We start from the raw sequence: 25,550 nt of genomic DNA, 5'->3' as shown, positions 1-25,550 counted from the left end.
CGCTCCCCCGATCGCATCGAATATATCGTAGTACCTGGATGTCGTTTTCATTTTTTTTTTGGCTTACACTGTATGTATTTTACTCTCTCATATGCTTTAAATATGCTTGCGGTTTACGTTTAGTTTAGTTACTGGAATTGGTGCACTTCGAAGAAGCATTTATGGTTTAACAGCTATGAGTTTGTGGTACGATTCGAGGCTGTTGTCCAAAGAGATGGTCCGCCAGTCGATGGATTGGCCACGTTCAGCACAACCTAGTGGGTTATATATTTAAATACTATTCCGTCCCAGTTCCGGCCCCCCAGTTCCCCGCCCCGAATCCGTACTCCTGATCACCTGATCACCTGATCGCCTGATCCCTCCTCAACTGGGCCATCTCTTCGACACATTTCCCAAACATATTGCTTGCGTTACTGTGGTTTACTCTTGGTTTTTTTTTTCGTCATTTACAAAAGGTTTGTTCTTAGTTGTTGAACCATGGTGGGTTGCGTTCTTAATACATACAAATAATCGTAATTTTATACATACATATTCAGATATTTTAGCAGGTATGTGTCTACAAATTGATTTGACGCTTTTTTTTTTGGTTTCTACACACATGTATTGTACACAAAAAAAAAACCGATTCAAACTATCGAAAACGAGCAGTACAATCACAATATTCCCCCTACGATTAAATACATATCATATCCCCTCCGCAACCTACACAACGAAAATCGGAACGAGAACATAACATATAACATATTTGCCACTGGTTGGCCAAGTTGCAACCAGAACTTAATCCTTCCTACTTTGAACTTGTTTTAAAGCTTTTTGGGTTTTCGCCTCTCTGCCCCTCGCCAACAACTTAAGCTAAACTCATTTGCCATGTATATAATAATAAATATATAATATAATATAATATATCCTTATATATATGTGTATGTGTATGAATTGCAAATCGTAATCCACTATATTTTTTATTAAATTCTTTTTGCATCGAGCATGTGCCTACCTAACAGTACGTAAACGCCTAACAAATTGGAATCTCTCGCTTTTCGGTTTCATGATTCATCATGATCATTGGTTGGTGATTTACACTTTGATGGATAGGTGCTGGGAGAGGGTTGCCTGGGGAATTAAATCTAAAGATACCTAAATGAGATCTTTGGCATGTTTGGAAGCAGTAGGTTGAACTTGAGATCAAGAGATTTAGCTGATGGCAATTCTCTTGCATAATTTAACTGCTAATTTAACTTGTGAAACCATCGAAAACCTCAGTTCTGGCAAACAATGAAAAGGCAACCCCTCCGCGAATGGTAATGCGTGTATATAGTCGGGGGCTAGACATCAAAAAATCAGTACTGCTTGTCAATATGGGTAATCACTAAGCCTAGTTTTGGTTTTACTGCCGCCCAAAAAATGTTAGCACACAACACTTATTGCAACTACTAGTAGTTAAACCGGTACTCTGGCCAGATCAGATTGGAGTGGGTGATTAAATGTAAATACATAGATACAAATATGTGTACTAGTCTAGTTGTAGACGCCGCGCACCATGCCCTCGCGATTGCGGGTGTGCCACTTGCAGGTGAGGATGCGCACGTAGGTGCGGCGGAAGGTGGCATTGCAGAGGGCATAGCACATGGGATTGATCGTCGAGTTGATGTAGCAGAGGGCGTAGAAGAAGTCCCACAGCTCCGTGGGTATGCAGTCGGAGCAGGTGGTCAGCGGCTTGATCAGCACCAGGATGTTGTACGGTGTCCATGTGATGATGAAGCTCAGCAGGATGGCCGACAACGTTTTGGCCGCCTTCGACTCTTGCCGCTTCTCCTGTGATTTCTTTTTCTTCTTGGCCGCATTGCGGGCGTTCATGAGGGCGTGCGCCCCGGCCGCCCCGCCCACTGGCACGCCCCCTTTGCCCAGCTGCTTGGGTATGACCTTGGCGTTGAGCAGCCGGGCATCGTGCTGGGCATGGGACATCCTGCGGCCGAGTGGCAGACTGAACTCGGAGTCGCGCGAGGGCAAAGGTCGTCGGGTGGCGACTGAAGGTGCTACTGCTGCTGCTGCTGCTGCTGCTCCAGATGCCCCTGCTGTGGCATTCACCGCAGTCGCCGTTGTGGGCCCATCCTCGTGTATCATCTTGATGGAGGGGGCACAGTCGCCTTGCAGGCTCAAGGTTGCGGCAGCAGGTGCTACACCACCCCCGCCCCCGCCATTTGCCGCATTGCTGGATGCCCCATCGGATGGCAGGCGGATGAGTATCGTGTACACCGAATCCTGGCTCACCGAACGCGAGTTAATGCGATTGATCACGGGCAGTGTGCGTGAGTCGCGGTGCGCTGCATTTCCGGCTGTTCCGATTCCGATTCCACTTCCGTTTCCGCCGACGCCACCGCCGCCATTTCCATTTACCGTTCCATTGCCATTATGGTTGTTACTGTTGTTGTTGTTGTTGTTAATAACGCCATTGCCATTGCCATTGCCATTGCCACTGGCATTCACATTCGCCGTGGCCGCACCCATTTCCTGCAGCTGCGAAATGGAGGCGAGCGGTGGGCGTGGCAGCGGCGTGGGCGAGACATCCGACAAGAGAATACTGGGCGGACGCACGCCGCTCACACTGCCGCCCATCGAGTAGTTGTCCCGCATCACGTTCATCGAGGTGCATCTGTGCGTGGTACGAAAAAAAGAGAGAAGCGAAAGGATGTTGTGGTGGCTGTTGGTAACGCATTTTCAAACACATCAGAGTGGACTGGACCACTCCAAAACAGACACTGACAGGCAAAAACAACAAAACAACTTGGGGGCAAACTCAGGATGCTCGTCTAAATGTGGCACATACACATTACATACAAAATACATTCATGTGGTCAAGTGCGTTTTGGAATGGAAACAAGTGGCCGGAAATCGCAACTTAAATCGATTACCTAGTCAAATGCCAGTGGCACAAAAATAAATTGGGGCTAGTCCAGCGAAATGCTCATATATCTTTTAAAATGCTTTTTTATGGCATTCAATTATAAATTGCAAGAATAAATTTTGGACTGTCTTAAATGGTGACACATTGCTGCTATATCGCGAAAGCTCATTTTCGCTAATTCACTTGGCAATGGATTGCAGTTTAAATTGCATTTTAGGTAATGTGTTCAACTTTTTATTTTTGCTAATTACTCCCCAGGGAACGATGCGTGAAAATTTTCATTGAGCTCTGTTAAGTTTTTGGGGCTGAATGTGCAAACATCAAAATATAATTATTGTGACTCTTGCTTATTGAACCGAAATTGTGGCCATTCAAACAGATGTTTAAGGAAAAGCTTTATTTATGAATTTTAATTTAATTAAATTTAAAAAATAAGCAAAACAGGTAAAACTTGTTCTAATAAAATCTATATAGACTATATTTACAAAAAAATATTTTTAAAAGCTGATTTTCCATAGACATATTTTAAAATATTATACTTTTTCAGACCTTTTTTTGTCCAGCTTGTCAAATAAACCTACAGAAGCTGCATAGAATTTCTCGAATTAAGAAACATTTGTAAGCCTATTTATTGCATGATTTCATGACATGGAAAGTTTATTTTCTGCTAGAAATAACTTTACAACACCCTTGAAAGCGCTCTCAAATCTCTAGAGATTTCGGAGGCTGCCAAAACAAAACCTTTGACATCGGAACACGACTAATGCAGTTTCTGCAGACATTTAACTGCAATCATTAAATTTCATATTCAGAAATTGCTCTTAGCCCGCATGGGAGATTTGCAAGCTAAGCTGAAACTATCACTTGTGCAAATCCAATTTCATGAATTAATTACAGCTATCGGAATCAACGAACTCGGTAGCACAATGGCCACCTCCTTTGGACTGTAAGCCTCACTGTGTGCAGTGGTGCAAAGCCTTCCATCTACGTGGATTATTTTAGTGCTGGATGCTACGACTTTGATGGATTTGTGTGTGTGTGGAGTGGAGGGGATTTGTAATGGGAAAGCGAATGCGAATGGGTTTTTGGTGCATCGCGATGGCCAGTGAAGGATTGTGTGTTGGACACTTTATACCACTGCCACTTTTCGTTTGTGTGCACAGGCATTGGACGGGAAATCGAAGTAGAAACACATATATGTATATATTTGGGTGCGATTTGTTTGTTTGTTTTTTGCTTTTAACGGAAAAGTGCTCTGGGTGCAATTCCAAACGCGAATCGTACGGAAGAACTTGGGGTGAGAGAGTGAGAGTTTGGTGCGGTGTCGGCTTACGATTGTGTCGAAATATAGACGATTAAAGATCAGAATTTTGATTGTTTTTTTACTACCTGGAGACGGAGCTTTGTAAAGGAGTTTCAATTGTTACTGGTGTTGCATACCCTAAATCAGAAGGCTCCTCCTGTTCGTAGGCGAAATCGTCGGAGTCCTCGCGACCGGAGTGCCACCACGCGATGCACCACTCCTTGATGCTGCCGAAGCAGGTGTACGATTTTTTGATTGTATTCGTGCTTTTGATCTGCAAGTCAATGTGATTAGTAATCGGTAAATGGGTTTGATTACAGTATCCTACGCTTGACTTGCGCGAGTGCATCCCATGGTATCCGGAGTCGATGACCATGTTGGTCATGTAGACACTCTCCGCATCCGCCGAACTCTCGGAGCGCGGCCGTCGCCAGGTGTCGTGGTCGTTGCCGCCCATTTGGCCGAAGGCCAGCAGGCCGCCGGACGCATGGTTCACCACCGTGTTCTCGTCACTAGAAAATTAATAATTCAATTGTTAATATGAATAATAGCTTGTAAACTAAGGCCTATAATTTCTGAGGAAACAATTAAATCCCCTATGGAATAAGTCATTCAAAAACGATTTCTCTTTAGTAAAATATACGCAGTTTAAATATTTTCCTTTTGATTTAAATTTAATTTAAATTTAAACCATATTTAGATGTAAACGTAAAACTTATTCAAATCAAATGTGAACTATTTTAAAAATTATATTGTCAACATTAATTGAAGCATTTTATATTAAATCATGCAATGTAATACGCTTTTTATTTAAAATGATGGTTTAATATTGAAATTAAATACTAGGTATATAAATATATTAAATATAGAATTAAATAGTCAGACACATGAAGTTCTTATTGTGAGCAATCCTTTGATACTACTTTATTGATGACCCAAGCCTGGCAGGATCATAAACTCACCTGCTGTTCGAGCGCTTGCTGGAGTCCTTCTTGCCCGCCTGCAGGTTGGGCAGGTCCTTCTGCCGCTTCTTCGTCTCGCGCCAGATGCGCCAGTAGAGGAAGCACATGATGGTGACCGGAAAGTAGAAGGCGGCCAGTGCGGTGCCGAACGTGATGTACTGGTTGGTCTCGATGAACTGGATGTAGCACTCGTCCTTGGGCACCGTCCGCTTGCCCTCGATGTACGGCCAGCTGTAGATCCACGGCGGCCAGAGCAGCAAGCTGATGCCCCAGGCGGCGCCGATCATCACGGCCGCCCGGTTGGTGGTGCGTTTGGCGCGATATGTTAGCGGTCGGGTCACGCTGAAGTACCGATCGAAGCTGATGATCAGCAGGTTCAGCACGGAGGCATTGGAGGCCAGGTAGTCCAGGGCCAGCCAGGTGTCGCAGACAATGGGACCCAGCGGCCAGTAGCCCAGAATTGTGGTGACCGCGAACAGCGGCATCGATATCGCACCAATGGCAAAGTCCGCGATGGCCAGCGAGAACAGGAAGTAGTTGCTGATCGTCTGCAGCTGCTTGTCGATCTTGAAGGAGATCATCACCATGACATTGCCCGCCACCGTCACCGTGCTCAGAATCGCCGCCACGAAGCCCATGACCACCATGGAGGCCAGCGAGTAGCGCGGACCCTTCGTCTCGAAGCCCATGGTGCCGTTCGTCTGGTTGCCATACAGCCCCGCATACGGGTCGTACAGACCGCTGGCCGCCGTCGAGGTGAGGTTCTCCAGGATCGCCGTGAGCAGGGTCGTGCCTGGCGCATATCCTGGCGCATATCCTGCCACGGGACTGCTCGTCGTCGTCGTCGTGCTGGTCGTCGTGGTCGTGGTGGTCGTTGTGCTCGTGGTTACGGTTTTAAACAGCGGCTCCAGTATGCTAGGCGGTCCGTGGGCGGCCAATGCCAAACTCATCACCGGCTCCATGGCGGATACGTGATTTTATCTGCCTTCCAGCTGTAGGGATTATGATTCTCTTTATATTTTGGCTCTCGCTCTTTCTCTCTCTCTCTCTTCGACTCTCTCGCTCTCTCTTGCTCTCCCTCTATAATTCGCTGGTCGTTTAGTTTGCCTTCATCCGCTGCTTATCCTTTTGGCTGCACCCACGCAAGGCGTTGGCCATTTTTCCACTGGCCCTGCAAGCAATAAAAAAGCGGAATATTAGGTGGGATTACAGAGCGGTCCGACCGGAAAACACCCTGAAATAATTACTGTGATGGCTCTAGACACTTGTCCTTGGAAAAGTTATGGAAATGGGATTTTCCACTTCCTATACAACATTTTGACTGTTTAAGAGTCTGAAGTAATTGTCAACTTTAATACTAATCTATCTTTTACCCTTTTTTAAACTTTTTCATTTAAATTAGGTAAGAGTTTTATTGGTGAATGAAAAACTTTGTTAATTGTTAATTATACTATTATTTTTAAGGGGTTCTTTTAATTAATTTAAATTTATTATTAAATTCCTATCTTATCATTTCTAATATTGCTTTATTTTTAAGTTTTAAACACAAACTTTGAAAAGTACTTTTATTATCATCTAAAAGTAAAATTAAAACTTTACATTTTTCCTTTACTGCCTTATAGTTAACCTTTCAAGGGTCTCGTAACTTTTCGAATTTACAGCATTTTGAACGACAGTAATAAACTGCAAATAGATGCTAAACGACAAGCTGTAAAATGGCGCCAAAGAAAATTATTAAATTAATTAAGTAGATGTGGAAATTTACAGACGAGGAAGGACGTTCGCCAAGAGGAACAACTTGCGGTGAAAATAATTACCAAGATGAAGAATTCCTGCGCGGCACTCGGATGCAGCGACAATTATGATAAGCCAACTTGGGCGGTTAAGCACCGAAATATACTTGAGCTTAGTGTCTAAAATCACATTAAGACCTTCAACTACTAAGCGTAATTGCATGTGGTTGGGAAATGCAGCAATCACGAGTCAGTTGCATACATTTCCACGAATGCCAACGAATCCGCCCAGAACAGCGGATAAGAGCCGTAAAAAGCAGAATGGCGAGATTTATGAGAAACTGTCCAAGGCACTGGCCTTTGATATATCTCATCATCCTTTGGGCTTGCCAGGGAATCGTAGGAAGGAAAGCGAAGTAATATATTTACAATGCCAGGGGCCTGACTTGCTTTGTCCCATCTGCAAAATGACATTTTCTGTGTGATTTGTTTTAATGGAAATGAAAACGTGGATGTAACTGTGAATGTGAATGTAAATGTAAATGTAAATGAAACTGAAAACGGCTTGAATGCGTTTCCTTGGCAGGCCTCAGCCCAGTCACAAGCCACACCCACAACATTTGTTGTTCGTTTGTTCGCTTATTACTGTTGCCAACAATGGTAGTGGCAGTGGCAGTGGAGAAAAACGACATAAAAAAGACGCACAAAATAACAACAGCCAGCAACAGTGCAACAGTCGAGGAAGAACTTGGCTCGAACAAGGAGCATCGAGCTGAGAGCCCCGACACTTTGGCACGGAAATGTTCCAGGCGGCTTCCTCTGACACTTTTCAAAAACTATTGATGTTGTCATTGGCCATATGCCTATACGTGTCTGGAAATGAGGGGGCTTTTTCATTTGGCAGCCATTGTGCGCGGCGACTTTGATTTGGAAAGTTTTTCACTCGAAATGAAAAGTCACGTTACGCATACGCCATGGCTGTCACCTGATTGATAGGCAATGATACGTGGTGAAATGAACGGGCCACAATGAGATGTCCGTGATTGATTCGCATTCAATGGATGCGAAGTTATTGTTCGCACTGCCATTGTCGTTGGTCAGGGCGTTTTCATACAAATCAGGCCACAAAAGGGTCAGAAAACTAATTTACTTATACGTAATATTTTCTTGGAAAACCCATTTAATCTTTGATTATATTGAATTGTTGCAATTCTGCAAATGAATGCAAGAGAAACCAACAGCTGTTCTATTTAGATTGAGTTGTTCTAAGCTAGCAATTAAATCAATTCTGAGAAAAGAAAAAGCTGTTTGTAAAGCCGACTAAACTTGTAATTCTCAATTCTCATAATTACATAAATTTCAAGTCCCTGCACAAAAAACATTGCCTACATTTAGGTTGCATGATTACACGCCGTCAAATCCGCTGCTTAATGAAAATTGCTTCAATTAATAAACCAATTGAAACATCACATTTACATGCTCGAAATTGGCATAACTGAAATGTGCACATTGATGGTTCAATTGACCTTTGTCGAGCTCAATCAATGTACAATTTCCATGGGCTTTGCATTGCTCTTGTTTTAGGCTATTTATGGCAACTCCAATGGATGCCCAATTAAATGCAGCGTTAACCAATAAATCAATCAAAATCCGTCTGTTTATCTCATTGAAAACACGCACACACATATAAATCAATTGCAAAACAAGCTAACGAACTGGTGGAGTCGACGTTACAGATGGAGATGGGTAAAACCAATGGGGCGCCATAAATTGAGCCGACGTATCGTATTGACAACAACAACATTCTCAGTCTCAGTTTCATTCTCATTCTCGGCAACAAATGGAGAGGGCAGAACATTTCCAATAAATGAAAAAAACAAATCCCAGGAGTCGAGTGGTTCGTGTGAGTCGATACTACTTGGTTATCCTTAAAGTGAGAGGTTAGTGTTCTTGTTCAAGACCAAAAGTAGTTGCATCGTTATTTCTCGGCTACGTGATTTTGACTTGGCCACGTCAGCTTATGGGGCATAGCTAGTTATTGGTAATCAGTTGCCCCATTTCCCATTTCCCAACTGCCAGCCGTCCGTCCGCTTTACGTTACATTCAAATTTATCAGGCGACCGCTCCTTTGGCAAGTAATCGAATTGAGTTTCTTGTTGCCGTGCCGTGCCTCGCTTTTTGGCTGCCATAAAAAAGGATTTATGGATTTATTATCAAATGCGGCGGGCGCAAATACACAAGTAACCATATAACATACGCACACGGACAAAGCAGTCTCAAAAACAGTAACACACACACACACACACTCATATGCGTGAGCAACCTGCGACCCGCGAGGATTTGTTTTGCCATTTATTAGGCTATTTTTATGACACTGCCACGAACTGGTGGAACGCTGAAGTAAACACAGTAAGCAACCGCTAATCAAATCAAGAGGGCTCACGTTTTACTTTGCACCCATGGCAACTATGCCTTTACCCTATAAATTAAGCTTTTAATTAGGTGCACAATTTGCCAATTGTAAATAATAATAACACCAGTCAATTGGTTGCATTGTAAATTATCGTTTTGTTGGGAAGCTTTGGGCGACACAGTTCTTAAAATGAAAGAAAAAGTGAACAATTGATTAACGACATTCATTTCTTAAATAGCTCGTGCTAAAATTAGTGATTGTTTAGCTAGGGCATTCGTAAATTTTAAATGGAAAACACATGTAAATTCTAAAGAAAATTAAGTTTACCAAGAAAATGAATTTGTTATTTTATAATTCGGGAAAACGTTCTACGTAAAACATTGTCGCAGAAAACTGGAGAAATATTTAACATTCAGAAACCATTATTTATGATTTTAAACGTTGATGGAAAACTTTTTGGAAATGACATAAATTAAAAGGACTTTAGGCTTTAAACAAATAACATCAAGTGGACTTTAGGATCTAGTTGTGCATATTTTACATATTTCCCTCTATAGCCAATTTTGACTGTCTGAAAAGGGTGTATTTTTGATCAGCTCATCAACAGTCGGCTTAATTTTGCACTGGTTATTCTCGTGCTCGTTCTGGTTCGCTTCTTTTTATGCGGGCTCTGTCAACGTTCACACACACACGCTTACGCCTATTTACACACACCCACTAGCCCACACACACACACACTTTGGGAAAAGTAAAAGGAACGGAAAGAAAGGCCAGGCCAACTAGCTTGCATACTTTCGAGCGCCCTGTCTTTCACTTGGGCTCTTTTCTCCTTTCTGCTGGCTTATGTTAATTTTTGCGCGAGTTTAATTGCTTGCCACATGGCTGCTGATGCCAAGCGGATGCCGTTAGCCGTTAGCTCTCTGTTGCCTGTTTTCTGCTGCCTGCTTTTCCTCGGACCGAGCGAGCTGCTTTGCCTGGCTTGTTTGCGGAAATTAAATTGCTGGACTGGCTTTCACCTTATGCTCGGGCTGTCCGCTAAGCATATTGCCATGCGAAATGTGCTCACACAGGGAGAAAAGTGGGCGAAACCGGTTTCATTTTCCCAAGAACAGCTTTACGTTCAAAAAACCAAAGGATTTTGGATATAATTTCACTATACTTCATATGAAGTTATCTTTAAAATATATATTTTTTTGAATATAATATCAAGAAAAATTTTAATTTAATTTATTCTGAAAATACCTCTAATCACAAGGATAATTGTTTGTGACAAAATAAAATTACAATTTTTAATGAATTTTGGTCAAGAAACGATTTTATGACTGTTTAAATGTTTTTTTTTTTTGCGCTATGCACACTCTTGAGCATTCTTGGTGATTTTTAAAATTTTAAAAATATTCGCTTTCCCCTAAAAGGACTTTGAGCAACTGTTTTTGCTCCGAAAAGTGTCTATTTTATGGCGCTTTTTAGTGCCTTTTTTCGCTGTGCAGACTTGGGTGAGGTTGTGCGAACTGATGGGCTGGAGGTCGAGGGGGTGGTGTTGCGGGCGGGCGGGCGTCAGGGGCGTTGAGCCGCGCCCCACCGACCTACTCGCACAAAGTTTAATCAAAACGAGAGCACTGGAAACGGAGAAAGCAGCGCTGCCGCTGCCGACGTCGACAGCGCAGCCAACGCACACACATGCATACACACACACACGGACACTTACTTACTTGCGCTCTCTATTTCCCTGTCTCTCTCTCTCGCTTTCGCCAGGCTCTCTGATGCCCTCTTGCTCTAACCTATTGCTTATTTGTGAACGCTCCGTTGTAATGGTGACATCGCTGTTGTTTTTGCTGTTGTTGATGCGTTGTTGCTTCTGACTTTGTTTTTGTTTTTGTACTTAGTGATGCTGGCGCAGTCGCTGCCTCAGCCGGCGTCGCTGCTTTGGTGTTGGTGTTGCTGTTGCTTTGGCTGTTTCTGTTTCTGTTGATTTTGGCCATTTGCCGCTCCCAAAAGTATGCTTTGTAATTTTTTGTATTGTGCGCGCACATCTTCGGCTTTCTGCTTTCTAGTCCTGCTGCTGCTCCTGCCGCTCCTTCTCCTTCTGCTTCTTCTTCTGCTCCTGCTCCCCTCCTCCTCCTTCGCTCCTTTCTATCCACTGCCTGCTCAATTCATTTCGCCTTTCGCCAATTTTATTATACACAATGCGAACTGCGACGCCGACGTCGCTGCCGCTGGCTCTGCCTCAGTCGGCGTCTACGCTGCTGGGAGAACGCTTTGCGTGCCCAAAGTTTCCACATTTAACATTGTAATCGGGTTTATTTTATATTCGCCATATAGAGACATGACACACACACACGACTCTTAATTATTTAGCTATTATTTATGTATTTAATTATTGCTTGTTGTTGAAAAATTCCCTTGGCTTCGGAGATAGCAATTAATCGAGTTGGAAGCTTTTTGCACGCGTTTTGTTTCTCACTCGGCCTTATGGCTCTAGTTTATTTTTCCAGCGGAAATAGAGAGGCTGTAGCGCACGTTGCTAGATCTCATCCGGGACTGAAGCTGAAAATTTTAGCCAAGGTATATAACGGTACAGAGCCGAAGAGAGAGGCCAGAGCCGAACAGCAGCAGCCGAGCGGGAGAGAGCGTGGAAGGGGGAGAGCAGGAGAGTACGCGACTTCTTTATGCTGGAATTTGTGTTTGTTGGGCAACATGGCGAGCATCCTTTTACGAACACCCTCGCACAAAGGACATACGGAAAAATGGAATGCGCCAGTGTGCGTTCCGTGTGTGTGTGTGTGTGTGTGTGTGTGTGTGTGTGTATGTGCAGCCGAAAATGTGCTGCCAGCGGAACTTAATGGATGAATATGAATGAAAACGCCGCAACAGTCCAACTGAAAGGGGAGCGTGGGGGGATGGCAGGGGCATTAGAAGGCAAGGGGGATTCCAGGTGGCGAAGACAAGTCCGCACGAGGCCCACGGGCATTGCTCGAGTGCCATCTTCTGTAGCAGCCACATCTACGACTGCCACATCTGCAACAGCAACACCAACAACACCAACAACAGCAGCAACAGCAACAACACCAAGTGTGTCAGCAACACCAACAACACTGGCAACTTTTCAATGGGACTCCTGGCGAATGAGTGTAGCGCGTTAGTGTGAGTGGCGCTGCGAGGGTGTTCGTGTGAAGTGGAAACGCTGGAAAAGCGCATTCTCACATTTCAATTAAATAATACCACCAGCGTACGGTCACAATTGCCAGTTCAATGGGCATTCTGGGCCAGCACTACATTTGTAAGGAAAGAAACCACTTAAGAAAGCTTTGAATCAATTTTAATTATTAGGTTGTTTTGTATTTAAAGCACAGCAAGTTAAGACCTATGGCGCTTTATAGTATTAAACTAGATGTTTATTAAATACATAAATGAGTACAAAATACATCAAATATTTTTAATTAATTTATTTTAATTTAAGATAATGCAAAACCAATACACCCCGTAATAAAATCATTTATTTAATGTTTGGGTTGATTTAAACTATGGTCTTACCTTCACGACCACCAAAAAATATTGAGTTAAGAAAATTCTGTGCCATAGAATTTGTTTCCCCTCTATTTATACTTTCTTTTTCCAACAAAATAGTTAGACTGTATTATGTTTTTTTTTTTTTCAGGGCAAAGTATCAAGATAAATATGAACATTAGGCGGTTTATCAGCCGTGATAAAATGATTAACAAGAAAATGATTACACACATAAATGTGTCAATAACTTCAATAGACTTGTTGAGAGTCATATGACTATTTAAATAATCAAATAAAAAATAGTATCACCTGATAGGGCACAATTAGGTTCAAGTGGCATTCTGAACCACCACTCCATTTGGAAAGCCAGATAAACCGTTTATCATTGGTTTTTTTCATGACAGACAAAAACATGCCATTTATTATTTTTTTAAGGTTATTAATCGGGCTAACATGAAGTTTTTTTAAGTCTTAAGTCTTTTATCTTAAGTTAATTAAAATTTTTAGCTTTACCTTTTGGTTTTTTAAATTGAAAATAATATTTATTCCCTTAACAGAAACATTGAAATTAAAAGTAATGACATTAGATCCCTTAAGAACCTGAATTTTTGTATATTAACAATTTCAAATTTAGACTCTGTTTTGAGTTTCTGGGAACTAAAATGCATTTTGATGATTGTCCAGCTAAATGTAATTACGTTAGAGTATTTTAACTTCGAACCCATTGACAATTACGCGCGAGTCCCTCAAGTGCCTTGGCTTTATTAATAGCAACTCATGTTGCGTTTAAACTGGACAACAATGGATCTAACGCGCCTGACATGGCACTGGCAATGGCACTGGCACTGGAAGTGGCAGTGGCAGTGGCAGTGGCCTCAGTGAACCCACACCCTCCCACACAGAACCTACATCACCCATCCAAATCCTGGCAACCGACAAGCCCGCACTTTCCCCTTGGGCTTGGCATGTGTTAAGGTCTGCGGATACTTTCTGTATGCTCGTCATACCCATATATGATATAAAATACATAAATGGACAATGCAAAAGGAAAGACGAGTAAGAGCTCTGTGCCACTGGGCGCACGGGGGTTGGGGACGAGGAAATGGCCGGCACGGATTAGGGGCAGAATTGATTGTGAGTGGGATGTGGGTGTGGTCCTGAGCTCGCAAAATCCCAAGAACTGCTGCAATAAATGGCCAAAAATCGAGTGCTGCAGGAAGGTCGAGTTTATCAGTGGCCAATGCATCCCATATGCTGGAATTTGGTAGCGACACTCTCGCTTGACGAAGCCGCAAAATTCTTCAAAGTGCCCCCACATCCCACATCGCCCATACGCACCGTTGACCATGTAATCGAAAGGCACAGCATGCCATCGCTCAACTAGAGAGATGCCAAGCCCAGTGGACAGATATTGCTGGCATGCCGGCGTGAGTTCAGCAATTTTTGGTACTGACATATTTTCCAAAATTCGAGCACAATTTCCCTTTGGCCCTCACTCAAGCTGAGTTACTGCAGTTAAGTTGCTGAAGTTTCGACGGCAAAGTTTTCCCTTTAATCTCATCAAATTAAATTAAAGCTAGGGTAAAAGAAATTGGCTAAGAGCAAAGTCTCGGGCAATTATCAGACTTTAGTCTGTTCCATCAAAAAAAGAAAATAACAATTCCTTGTAATTTTTCTATTCTTTTTTAATATTTTTTTTGATGAATATTGTTTTTGTTTAATTTTAAATATATATATATATATATTTATATAAAATATATAAGCATAAACGTTTACAAATATAAATATCTTTTATCGTTACCCGACGGCCTTCTCTCCTTTTCCATCTGCATATCTACGTCCGTCTGCAACTCGAAACTCGAGTGCTCACACAATTTGTTTTATGGAATCCCAACATCTCACATATTTCTCCTATTGCCACATATTAACTTTTGCTAAACTTTTCTGTCTCTAAGTGTGTGTGTGTGTGTGTCTGTTAAGTTGGATAGTTAAGATACCATTATTTATAGATATATTTACAATAGCAATAGGGTCAACAAAAAATATTTGTTTGGTTTACGTATGTTTGTCCTTTTGTTTGCGGGAGCGGGAGGGTGTGAGTGTGTGTGTGGTGTGTTTAACATAGATAAATATTAAGTAAATTTAATTCTGCTCTTGACGGTTCGGTTCGTGCACATATAACATATATGCCTATACATGTGGACATGTATGGTTCATAGATATGGATTGGATTTCTCGATAGATCGATAGACATGTACAATAATAATAATAATAATAAAAATAATAATAGAACAATAGGCTAACATACACTGCAAGATGATAAAATTAAACTTATGCAATACGTTTTTACGACACAAAAAACTTAAGCTTGACCCGACGCGCTGCTTGGCACGGCTTACATACATACACGTCCATCTGAAATATATATACCCTTTCTCTCTATGTATATCTATATATAATATATATAAGCCAAGGCAGAGGCGCCCAATCTCTGGCGGAAGCCTTAATGGATGGCTGACAATTGTTTTGTTACGTTCTGCATAGCTGTCATAGCTGCTGCCGCTGCAGTTCCTTTGTTATAATGCTCCCGGCCCGCCTCAGCCCTCGGAATACGAACTGAGGCTGCTGCGCGTCGAGCCGGTGAAGTGATCTCGCTGCAGCGTGTCCGAGGGCATGGACACAATCAGGGTGCCGCCGTACAGGGTCTCCATTTCGTCCAGTTGCTGGGCAAAGGTCTCCTCCAGGCGCTGCTTTCGGAATATCAGTTATACATTAGTAATGTAGACAATAAGTGCACACTTTACTAGGCAACAACATTCAGTCTCACAATATCAAGTTAGAGTGATATGGAAATCGGGGTGAAAGGAAAGTTTAGCTGTATAGCGCATGCATTAGTAGGACATTTAGAGCTGAAGAACTATACATATGTAGAATACACAGTGTCGTCTTCCGCAACCACCAGATATGAAGTATACGACCCATATCCCATGGTTTGGGAAGCACACTGGGGATAGATCAAAGGACTAACCTCTTGTTGCAGCCGCTGCTGTAGTTGCTTTACACATTACGAGAAGAGGAGAGCCGGCAAGAAAAGTTTTTGGATACAGATTTTTTTGATTTGGTTTGGTTTTTGTTTGTTTTTTTTTTTTTGGTTTTCGATAGCAGCGCATTGTTGTTTGCATGTGGGTGTGTTTATAGATATATATATGTGTGTGTAAGAGTGGGTGTGTACAGTGAAGCATCATGAAATTTGCAATATGATAATATTTATTTGTATGTTTACAGTTATACGAATGTTTAGAGTAAGATATGGCTACACAAATGCTTGGCATGTGGCTAAGTGGAATGTTGATTGTATTCTTTATTATTCTCTCGTTTCGTTTACTAAGTACTTCGATAATACTGCTTAAATGGAATGCATTTGGAAGTGGATGGCTGGTCCAAGTCAGGCAAATACTTAAACATTAAAACAAAACACTTTTCGTTCAATAAAATAGCATAGCAATTCCAACAAACATAATCAACTTTTGGCAAGACAGAGTGTATGGCAATTTCCGATGCAGAGCGCGTTCGCGTTAATAGGTGAGAATAGCTATGGCTAGACATATTCGGTTAGCAAGATGAGGTGTTTTCGGGGGGACTGACTACTGGGGACGAGCATTTAGCCAGCACCAGGTGGGGAATGAAAAGCAGGTGGATTTGTTGTCAGTAGGTGTGAGTACAGGTTTGAGTGACTGGTTAGTGTTTAGTAGTGCATTTAGGAAACTGGCTGCTGCAACGTGGCAAGTGCTGATCGCAATGGATCATTCTGCGTCGCTGGTCTCCTAGATGGCCGATGAATCCTCCTCGCAGCTGTGCTGCCGCTGATTGACCCTCGGCAATCGGTACTTGGCCGCATACAGGTCGTAGTAGAAATCATCCGAGGGGGCGGCCGAATCCGCCGATGCCACGCTGCCATTGAGGCGACTGTGGTGGCCCGGCTTAACGGAGGACCTCAGCTGCGGCTGCACTTCGTCCAGTAGGGCGGCCGCCTTGCGTCCCGAGTCGAAAATCAAGTCTGCATCGCTGGTGTAACGCGTGGACAGCTCGTTGATGTTGTACATCGACTGGGCACTGCTCAGCGAGGATCGGCCGCTGCTGCGACTGGCCAGCGAGGGTCGCTTGATGGCAAACGAGGTGGTGTGCAGCAGCCGCTGCGTGTGCGCCGTCAGCACTGGTCCCTCGTGGATGCGCAGCTCCACGCCGCCGCCGCTGGCCTCTGCCGCTGCCTGGGCATCCAGGCGGCTGAATCGGTTGCTCACCAGGCCCAGATCATTAGGATTTTTTGGCGGCGGCGGCGGCGGGGGTGTACTGCCCCGGAAAGTACTCATAGCTGGCTTGGCAGCATTCGCATCCTCCGCACTGTTCAGTGGCGGCGTGGTGGTCACCACCTTGACCAGCTCATTGGCCGGCAGTTGGGTGATCAGGCGCAGCTGGCTCTGGGCCGGCAACGTGGTCACGCTGGCCCGCTTCATCTGCTCGCTCAGCAACTGCTCCTCGTCCTCCTCCAGCACCAGATCGCTGATCATCTGCGATCGCTGTTGCTTGTGCAGGATCGGAGTGCTGGGCACACTGCGGCTGAGATCTGGCGCTGAGCCGCGGAAGTTGGACAACAGACTGCCGCCGCCGCCCATCATCAGCAGCGAGGAGCGGGAGCGCGGCAAGTGCTGCGGATCAATGAAGGTGTTGCGGGGCAGCAGGCGCAAGGGTCGCTCGTTGTAGATGTTGCGCAGGTGCACGGGCAGCTCCACCTCCTGGTCCTCGAACTCCTCGCGATTGACCACCAGGCCGAAACGTTGCTCGTGCTGATCGATGGCCACTTTGATGCGTTGGTTCAGTTCCTATGCTCGTTTCGATTTGGTTGTTAAACACATGCATGACCAAATCCGTTGATCGGTTGGTTGGTTTTTTTGGTTTTTTTTTTTGGTTTTTTGGTTAGTAGTTGGAAGCACAGCGGTAAGCATTTTTTATATATTTGGTTTTTATCAGTTATCAGTTATCGGTTTTGGTTTTTGTTTTGTTTTAGTTTTGTAGGTAGTAGTAGGTACAGTAGGCCACCAAAGTGAATGCATTTGCGTGGGTGTAAAGAGAGAGAAAAAGTTGAAAAAATAATTGGATTAAGTTCAGCCTTGGTTCAGCCAAGTGGCAGCGGTTTAAAGATGAGCTAGTGGTTCGTCAGTCAATGTCCCAGTTGTCGTATCAGTAGCAAAGATTACCGACCCGCCTAACAATAAGAAATATATTATCTAATGATGATTCATTGTCTCTTTTCTGTTCACCTAACAAACGAATGAGTCAGATACTTATTGATTGAATGACAAACAGTTGAGTAAAGACAATTAAATTAACCTAGGCAGTCCACCCCCGTCTATGGCTCATCTCTAAACCGCGCAACTTTGACGGAACGGGTCGGGATGGGTTTTTATTTTTAAGGGAAAGAGGGTAGCACAAGACACCACAGTTCACCGTAAACCAATCAATATACATTAAGTATCATTACCAACTTATATTAAACGAGTTGAGCTACTTTGTACAATCAATAAAAAAAAAACACATAACACCAACAAAGTAAGGCGGAGAGTATTTGCTGAAAGAGCTCTTGGGCGGGTTAAAAGTAGGGACCTGTTGGCATACACACCTGTTTGCGGGGCACCAACTGTTCGCGCCACTCGCGCAGCTCGCCCTTCAGTCGTTCATCGATCTCCGACAGCTTGGAGTGCTCATGCTCCACCAGAGCCCGGCGCTTCTCGTTCTGGAGTTGCTCCAGCTCTCTGCAAATAGTGTTAAATGAGTATTGGCGGAGGGGATAGTTAAGAAATAACCCACTTTATGGCGCTTTCACGTGTGGCGCGTAGCTCCTCCAATTGCTTTTGATGCTTGACCTCAAACCGACGCTCCTCCTGCATGTAGCGCTTCTTCTCCTGCTCCTGGAACTGCAATTGAAATCGGTATAATTTCATCTTTCTCGCAATAACTTTTTAGTTCACTTGTACCTTCTTCACGCGATCGCGTTCGACTTCTGGATCTAGGTTCGTGGATATACGCAGGGATTCACGGAACATGAGGTCTCGTGCCTTGCGCTCTGCCCGGATTCGCTTGGGCAGCGCTCGCTTCTCCATCGTCTGCTTCTTGACCATGTCCTCCTCCTTGCGCTGCAGCATGCGCTTCACCTGATCCAGCTCCTTTTCGTGCCGGATGATCATTTGGTGGCGCTGCATGAAGCACAGATCCTTCACATGCCGCTTGGACAGCTGGTGGCGCTCGTGCAGCTGCTTCTCCTCCAGCTCCCAGAGGAGGGCCTCCCGCGTCCTCATCGCGTTCTGCTTCTGCTGCAGGAAGTTGCGGTTGATGGAGGCCAGGTGCTCGCGATGCTTTTCGCTGAGTCGTCGCAGCAGCAGTTCATGCCGCTCCTTGAGGGAATCGAGGAAGGCGCGCTCCTTCTCCTCGTGATCCAGGTCCATGGCCGAGCGGCGCTGCTTGAACTCATCCTTGCGCTTGTCCTTGGGCAAGAGGTCCACCTCATGCTTGAGCAGCTTGATCTCCTGCTTGAGGTTCTCGCGGAAGATCTTCAGCTCCTGCTCCTGCTCGGAGCGAATGCGCTTGGACGTGCAGCGCAGCTCGTTTTCCTGCGACTGCTCGGTCTTTTCCACCAGCTGCTTGTGCTGGCGCGCCAGCATGTCCATGTCCGCCTCGTAGGTCTTCTCCAGCGAGGAGCGCTCCTGCTCGAAGCGGCGATCTTGCTGCTCCTTGGCCTGCTGCTCCTTCAGGTACAGCTCGGTCTGCTGTTTCTTCTCCTGCTTCTGCAGCATCTTCAGTTCGCGCAGCTCCTGCTTGCGGAAGTCGTGGTCGTCGTAGATTCGTCCGTTCTCATCGTCGCCGTAGATCACACGACTCGTGGTGGTGGTCATCTGCACGCCATCGATCTCGAACTTGCGCGTGCGCTTTCGTGTCTTCTTGCGCAGATTGCGCAGCTCAATCTCCTCTTTGGTGAGGCCTTGGGCATTCACAGACTTGACCACGGGCGGCACCCTCGTCTTGGGCCGGATGACCACCTCCTCCTCCTCGTTGATGGTCTCATGACTGTGGTTATTATTCGTCACCGACGGCGGCGGTGGCGGCATCAGCACTGCCGCTGGTGGCTGCAGCTGCTGCTGCTTGTTATTGTGATCCACCTCGTTCCGGCTGTCCTGACTAGTGTTGGTGCCGATGCTGTCCACGTCGGATCCCCCGCTGCCGCCCACCAGCACCTCGATGCCCCGGCGGCCGCGCACCGAGCCATTCTCGCTCAGCGAGCTGTCCGGCGATCGCTTCTCCTGCTTGAATCGGTTTACAATGATGTTAACGTCCTCGGGCACAAGGCCCAGTCCATTGGGCTGGCGCTTGCCCAGCTCATTGCTGCTGTCCTTCACCTTGACGCCCTCGTCGCCAACGGTGACCACGGAGACGTGGCTCGTGTCCATCAGATGGTCGCTGTGATCGTGACTGTGGCTGCCGGATGCCGTGTTGTAGGCGGAGTCATCATCCGCGTACGAGGGACTCACAATCAACACCTCACTCTCGTCCAGCTTGCGAGCGTGGACAGTGGATGCTGTTTGCGGAGTGGGCACCACTCCTGCCGGCTCATTGACAGCCAATATCATGGAGGATTGCTTGTGGGGCGGTGTGCTGCTGGCATCGCCCAAACTGTCGTCCAGCGAGGGGAAGTCGTCGTCCGTCGACGACTCGTGCAGGTGGGTGCTCTTGTTCAGATCGTTGGACACAATGATCACCTCGTTCTGCGGCGGCGGCACCACCGAGTTGTCGATGATCACCGGCGGATGGGTGCTGGTCACCACAGTGATCTGGCTAACAGACTCCAAGCTGTTGGGCAGCACCAAATGCTGCGCTGGTGGCGCTGGCAACTGCTGGTGATGCTGCGGTGTGGGTGGATCGCTGTTGATGGTGATCAGCGAAGTGCTCGAGCTGAGAACAGCATTCGAAACGCTACCCGAGGAGCTGGAAGAGGCCACCGACTGCACGGACACAATGGAGGAGGCTGTGGGCGAGGGCGGCTGCGGCTTCGGCTCCATCGCCTCCTGGCCAATGGCCACCTCAATGGCCGTGGTGACTGAGGAGGCGGGCTCGGGCGTGGCCTGCTTTTTGGGAGATGTCTGGGAGTCGCTGGCCGGCGACTTGGCATTTGCAAGACCCAAGGGAGACGGTGGGGGCGGCGCTTTGCCCTTTTCCTTTTTGACAAAGTGCTTTAAAAGAGGGGGAGCATTCAAATCAGTTTGTTTGGTATTGTTAAACCAGAAGGGGAGTTCTTACCTTCTTGTCGGATTCGGTTTTTTCAGCTGCTCAGTTGCAGCTGCCACATCTTCGGGTTTCTTTTGCAGCACGGTTGGGACTGGTGGTGTTGGTGGCTGCTGCTGGACTGGCGGTGGAGGCGTTTGTTGGGACGACGACGGCGGCGCTGGAGCTGGCACTTTGGTATGCGGCGGCTGCTGGGCTGCCGCTTCAGCATTGTCATCCTTTGTGTGGTTTGGTCTGTCCGGAGTGGTTGCTGTTGCTTTTGTTGTGGTTGTAGCTGCTGCTGCTGCTGCAGTTGCCGCTGCTGCGATTGGTAAACTGCTACTTGGTTGGGACTGCTCTTTGGCATCCCGCAAAATGGATGTAGGTGTACCTGGAACTGCAAAAGGGTAAAGCATATATAAGCTGGAGGTCTAAAAGTAAATCAATTAATTGAGATGCTTACGTTTGTCAATGTCTTGGCTCTGCAGCGAAGCAGAGTCATCGTCCAGGTCGAGCTGGAGCGCCGAGTTGCGGGGTTCCTGGGGAAGATTACAAATGACTCATTAGCATATCGATAATTATAGTGTTCCCTATAGAAAACTAGCACGGCTACTTGACTTTTACGACATCAGCAACTCAAACAACAAATATTTTACTATAATTAACCATATTCGACATGCCGAATTTGCATAATTTAAAAAAATATCACAACTATGAGTAATACCTATTTTTAAGCACCAAAGCCATCCCAAAAGAATGTGTTTAAATCCGACGTTGAGCCAAAAACGCATTGTTTGCTAATCCGTTCTTTTATTGCTCCATAAACAATGTCTGAGTGTTTGATGTAAGAGGCTTTCAGATAGCGAAACGGGCACTTCTGGTCAGACTGATTAGTAATTTAAAACCCTGTGTGATTGAAAGTGTGCTTTCTATAGCTACCGTTAGAAACCGATAGCAAGGCAAGGGCTTACGGAGAAACCAAAGCACATAAACAAGCACAACGAAGGAGCTAAGTGATAAGCAGCATTTGGCAATGCTGATAAAATAAGTAAACTAATTGTGCCACCGCCCACTGAGATGCAATGCCGGATGGGCGGTGCGGGTACGGGTGCCGGGAACGGACGGAGCGCGGACGGCTGGGTTGCTGTAGAACGACTTACCAACCCTCTGATAGAGCGAGCGCCGCTTCACTTGGCGTTTAAGCTTCTATATCAATTATTTCCAAGTAACCACATACAAATGATAATGATAAGAACAAACATTGCGACATTTTGGCAGAGTGGAATGGAACAGAACAGAACAGAACACAACACAACGTAACATGAACGCAAGGCAAAGAATAGTCGAGAATAAACCAAGATAAACGTATGAAAATAAAATATCGCGCGGTGCGATTTTGGTTGGGTTGAGGCGGCAGCGTGTAAGAGAGAAGAAAGAGCAGTTGGAGAGGTGAGAAAACGTAGAGATTATCATCACATCTAGCATTTGGTCTACGTGGGTGCGGTGCAGGGCACAGGGATACATCCCAGGGACTACCAGGGAACACTTACCTCGGTCTCATCGTCCACCACCTCCTCCACGACCTCGGCTTTGTATTCGAGCAGCAGGTCTTTGATGGGCTTCGCATCTAGATGCCTGTTGATGAAGCCATGCTGCATCAGCACATCCGTTGTAGGCCTCACTTGTGGATCCTATCGGGCAGAGAAGAACATTTCAGTCAGGAAAAAGAGTTACTCCAGATCAAAGAGGTTAGCCCACCTTGACTAAAGACTTCTTGAGGAAGTCGTTGAACTCCTTGCTCCATCGCGAAGGCTGTTCCAGCTTGGGCGGTTCGCTCTTTTGGATCTTGAGCAGCACCCGCATGGGCGACATCTCGCTGTTGGGCGGCTCCATCTGGGCCAGTTCGATGAGCGTGATGCCCAGCGACCAGATGTCCACTTTGTGATCGTACGGATTGTCCCGGAAAGTTTCGCAGAGCACCAGCTCCGGGGCCATCCAGTAGGGAGTGCCAATGAAGGTGTCGTGCTTCTGCATGGTGTGTTTGTTCTTGGCCGAGACGCCAAAGTCCGCTGAAATGTGCAAGTTTATATAAATCGATGATTGGATTGAGAGGTAGCCTATAGACCTACCCAATTTAACGCCGCCCTCCATGGTGAGCAGCACATTGCCGGCCTTCAAATCGCGATGAATGACTTTGTTGCGGTGCAGGAAGGTAAGACCCTCCGTCATGTGCTTGCAGACGTAGGCAATTTGCGGCTCAGTCAGGGGCTTTTCCAGCTCCACCATGATGCTGTCCAGGGCTCCGCCATCGCAGTACTCGATGAGCATCTGTAGGTGGGGACATACCAAAGATAACTTGTTTTCTGATTCCAAAAACCGCACTCAGATACTCACCCAAAGCTTATCATCGATGGAGAAGGCCTCGTACAGCTCCACCACATTGGGGTGCTTGATCTCCGAGAGAATGTCGATTTCGACCATGTGATCGCTGAGGTTCTCCTCGTCCTCCAACTGGCACATTTTGGCGGCGGCATAGCGCTTCTGCTCCTTGTGCTGGGCCTTGTAGACCTTTCCGAAGGCCCCGTCGCCCAGTTCACCGACCATTTCCCAGAACTCCTCCGGATCCGTGTCCATCTTGATGTTGTTGTACAGGCGCTTCTTCTTGGCCTCACCCCCGCCGAGGTGGAAGACCTTCTTCAGGTTGTTTATAAAAGACATTTTCGCTCTTTTGTAGATTTCCCCTGCTGCTGCTGATTCTGCTGCTGATGACGATGATGATGATGATTTGGGTTGAGTCTACATAGTGAGCTCCTGGGCGAGAGTCCAAGCAGGAAAACTAGATTTGGTGAAAGCTGCGGACATTGGCAAGCGATTATTGATTGGCTCGTCGGCACACGACACACGGCACGCGGCAGGTGTATGGCAATGTATGGACTTGGCTGTGGCTCAAATCCGGTGGAACTACGGTTAAACCCATAGAACGTTCGAACCGCCGTAGTATTAGCCCAGTTCTTGTGGGTCTACTATGTATGTCTAAAAACTCACCTTTACAGACGTTCTTGGCACTCGCACTCTCTCTTTAAGGTTCCTTCGCTTTTTTAGCGAAATAGGCCAACGAGCGGGGATTGTGGGCTTGGTTTGGCCCGTCTTTAGCGCTTCTATATGTTTTATAATTTAATTAGCAGCTCGCGAGCTCTAATATTTGTAGAAAAAACACGTACGAATGGGAGGAAAATGATTACAAACGAGAAAAAGTCAAAGACGTAGACAAAAGAGCGCAGCGTGTGTGTGACTGTGTGAAGGTATGTGTGCGTGCGTCGCATCCAAGTGTTTGTGAGCTGGTCTCTGGGCTTTTAAGCCTCCCCCCCCCCTCAGTCTATTTTACTCTCTCTCGCCCCCCGTCTACCACTTAATTTGGCCAAATCTCGGTGAAACTGGCGATTTTACAGAGACCAGTTGGCAAATAAGTTGTGGCGCCTTGAATTCGCACTATGCAGCTCGCAATTTGTAAACAACACGCGCACGAATCGCACTTTTAAGTGAACGCAACCACTCATTGATGATTACACGGAGCAAACGATGTCGGCAAATGGGCGTGAAACTTGGGGACGCACGCAGTCACGAATTGGGAATTTGGGCATTACCTCATCCACACACACTCATTGTTTCGGTCTTCGGCTTTATCAATCTCTGCACTATCTCTGCTTTTATTGTTTTTCAGCCGCACACTCTTTCGCGGAGGCGTTTAAAATGTATTTTCCCCCGAAAACGCTTAGAAATTTCTCTCGCGCAAACGCTTGGTGTTGCCACTGCGTTGCGATTGCAACGTTGCCGGCGGTCTGGCAAGGCCAGCAAAAAATGGCGTTTAGGTCATCTGTGCGAGAGGAGAGCAGCACTATTTGCCTTCGCCAAGGGCAAAAACAGAAACAACACACACTTGCACACACACAAACACACACAGGCAGGCCAACGACGAAAATAATTAAATTAATCGATTTGCAGCGTAATTACTTTGTTGATTTGCGGGCGAGCAGCAGGTGCAGCCTCATTGACCGTTCTTTTTCGCACTTCCGCAGTCCGATTGCACACTTTCTAACTGTCTGCACGGCGCTTTTCTTGTCATGATTTTTCCACAAGCACTGTGTGACCGTTTGTCGATGGCATAAATATAACCAAAAAGGAGAAAGGAAGTTGGGTTCGGCAAGTCAAATTTTTGATACCCTTTCTGTTTTTAAATAAACAAATTAACCAATCAGTTTTTTTTTTATATTTCTTATTGCAGCCTTAGGACACATTCCTTTTATGTAACATACAAGTATAAATATGTATATATCTATACAATTTGTATAAATCTTTGATATTTAAGCACTTGTAATTCTTTGTTCCATATAAGTATATGGGACAGGTCCTAAAAATTGTT

General features: G+C 45.7%; 2 protein-coding genes across 5 annotated transcripts; both read right to left on the bottom strand.

Annotated features, from left to right (window-relative positions):
• Positions 1-50: 50 nt before the first annotated feature.
• On the bottom strand, positions 51-11,847 carry LOC128253815 (muscarinic acetylcholine receptor DM1). Of its 4 annotated transcripts, none has more exons than XM_052982497.1 (5): positions 11,022-11,847; positions 5,168-6,338; positions 4,534-4,717; positions 4,292-4,479; positions 51-2,650 (listed from the first exon to the last, which is right to left on the bottom strand). In XM_052982497.1, exons 2-5 carry the CDS (start codon positions 6,127-6,129, stop codon positions 1,516-1,518), a joined length of 2,469 nt encoding a protein of 822 aa, XP_052838457.1. In that variant the 5' UTR covers positions 6,130-6,338; positions 11,022-11,847; the 3' UTR covers positions 51-1,515. The 4 variants fall into 4 exon arrangements, with proteins under 4 accessions (XP_052838457.1, XP_052838458.1, XP_052838455.1 ...); XM_052982498.1 differs by having other exon boundaries at positions 5,168-6,332; XM_052982495.1 differs by having other exon boundaries at positions 11,026-11,847.
• A 4,001-nt stretch (positions 11,848-15,848) lies between these two features.
• Positions 15,849-25,301, bottom strand: LOC128253814 (serine/threonine-protein kinase 10). The gene is given in 13 exon segments (XM_052982494.1): positions 15,849-17,700; positions 18,498-18,630; positions 18,686-18,792; positions 18,853-21,099; positions 21,167-21,195; positions 21,198-21,527; positions 21,594-21,669; positions 22,681-22,821; positions 22,889-23,199; positions 23,260-23,458; positions 23,525-23,941; positions 24,176-24,325; positions 25,142-25,301. Coding segments are annotated over 11 exon segments (4,953 nt in total). The 5' UTR covers positions 23,849-23,941; positions 24,176-24,325; positions 25,142-25,301; the 3' UTR covers positions 15,849-16,644.
• Between the last annotated feature and the right edge of the window lie 249 nt (positions 25,302-25,550).

This window comes from Drosophila gunungcola, assembly GCF_025200985.1.
Source record: "Drosophila gunungcola strain Sukarami chromosome 2R unlocalized genomic scaffold, Dgunungcola_SK_2 000004F, whole genome shotgun sequence".
Taxonomy (NCBI): Eukaryota; Metazoa; Arthropoda; class Insecta; order Diptera; family Drosophilidae; genus Drosophila; species Drosophila gunungcola.
Note: the sequence above shows the minus strand (reverse complement) of the source record. Positions and strands in the feature narration are given on the sequence as shown.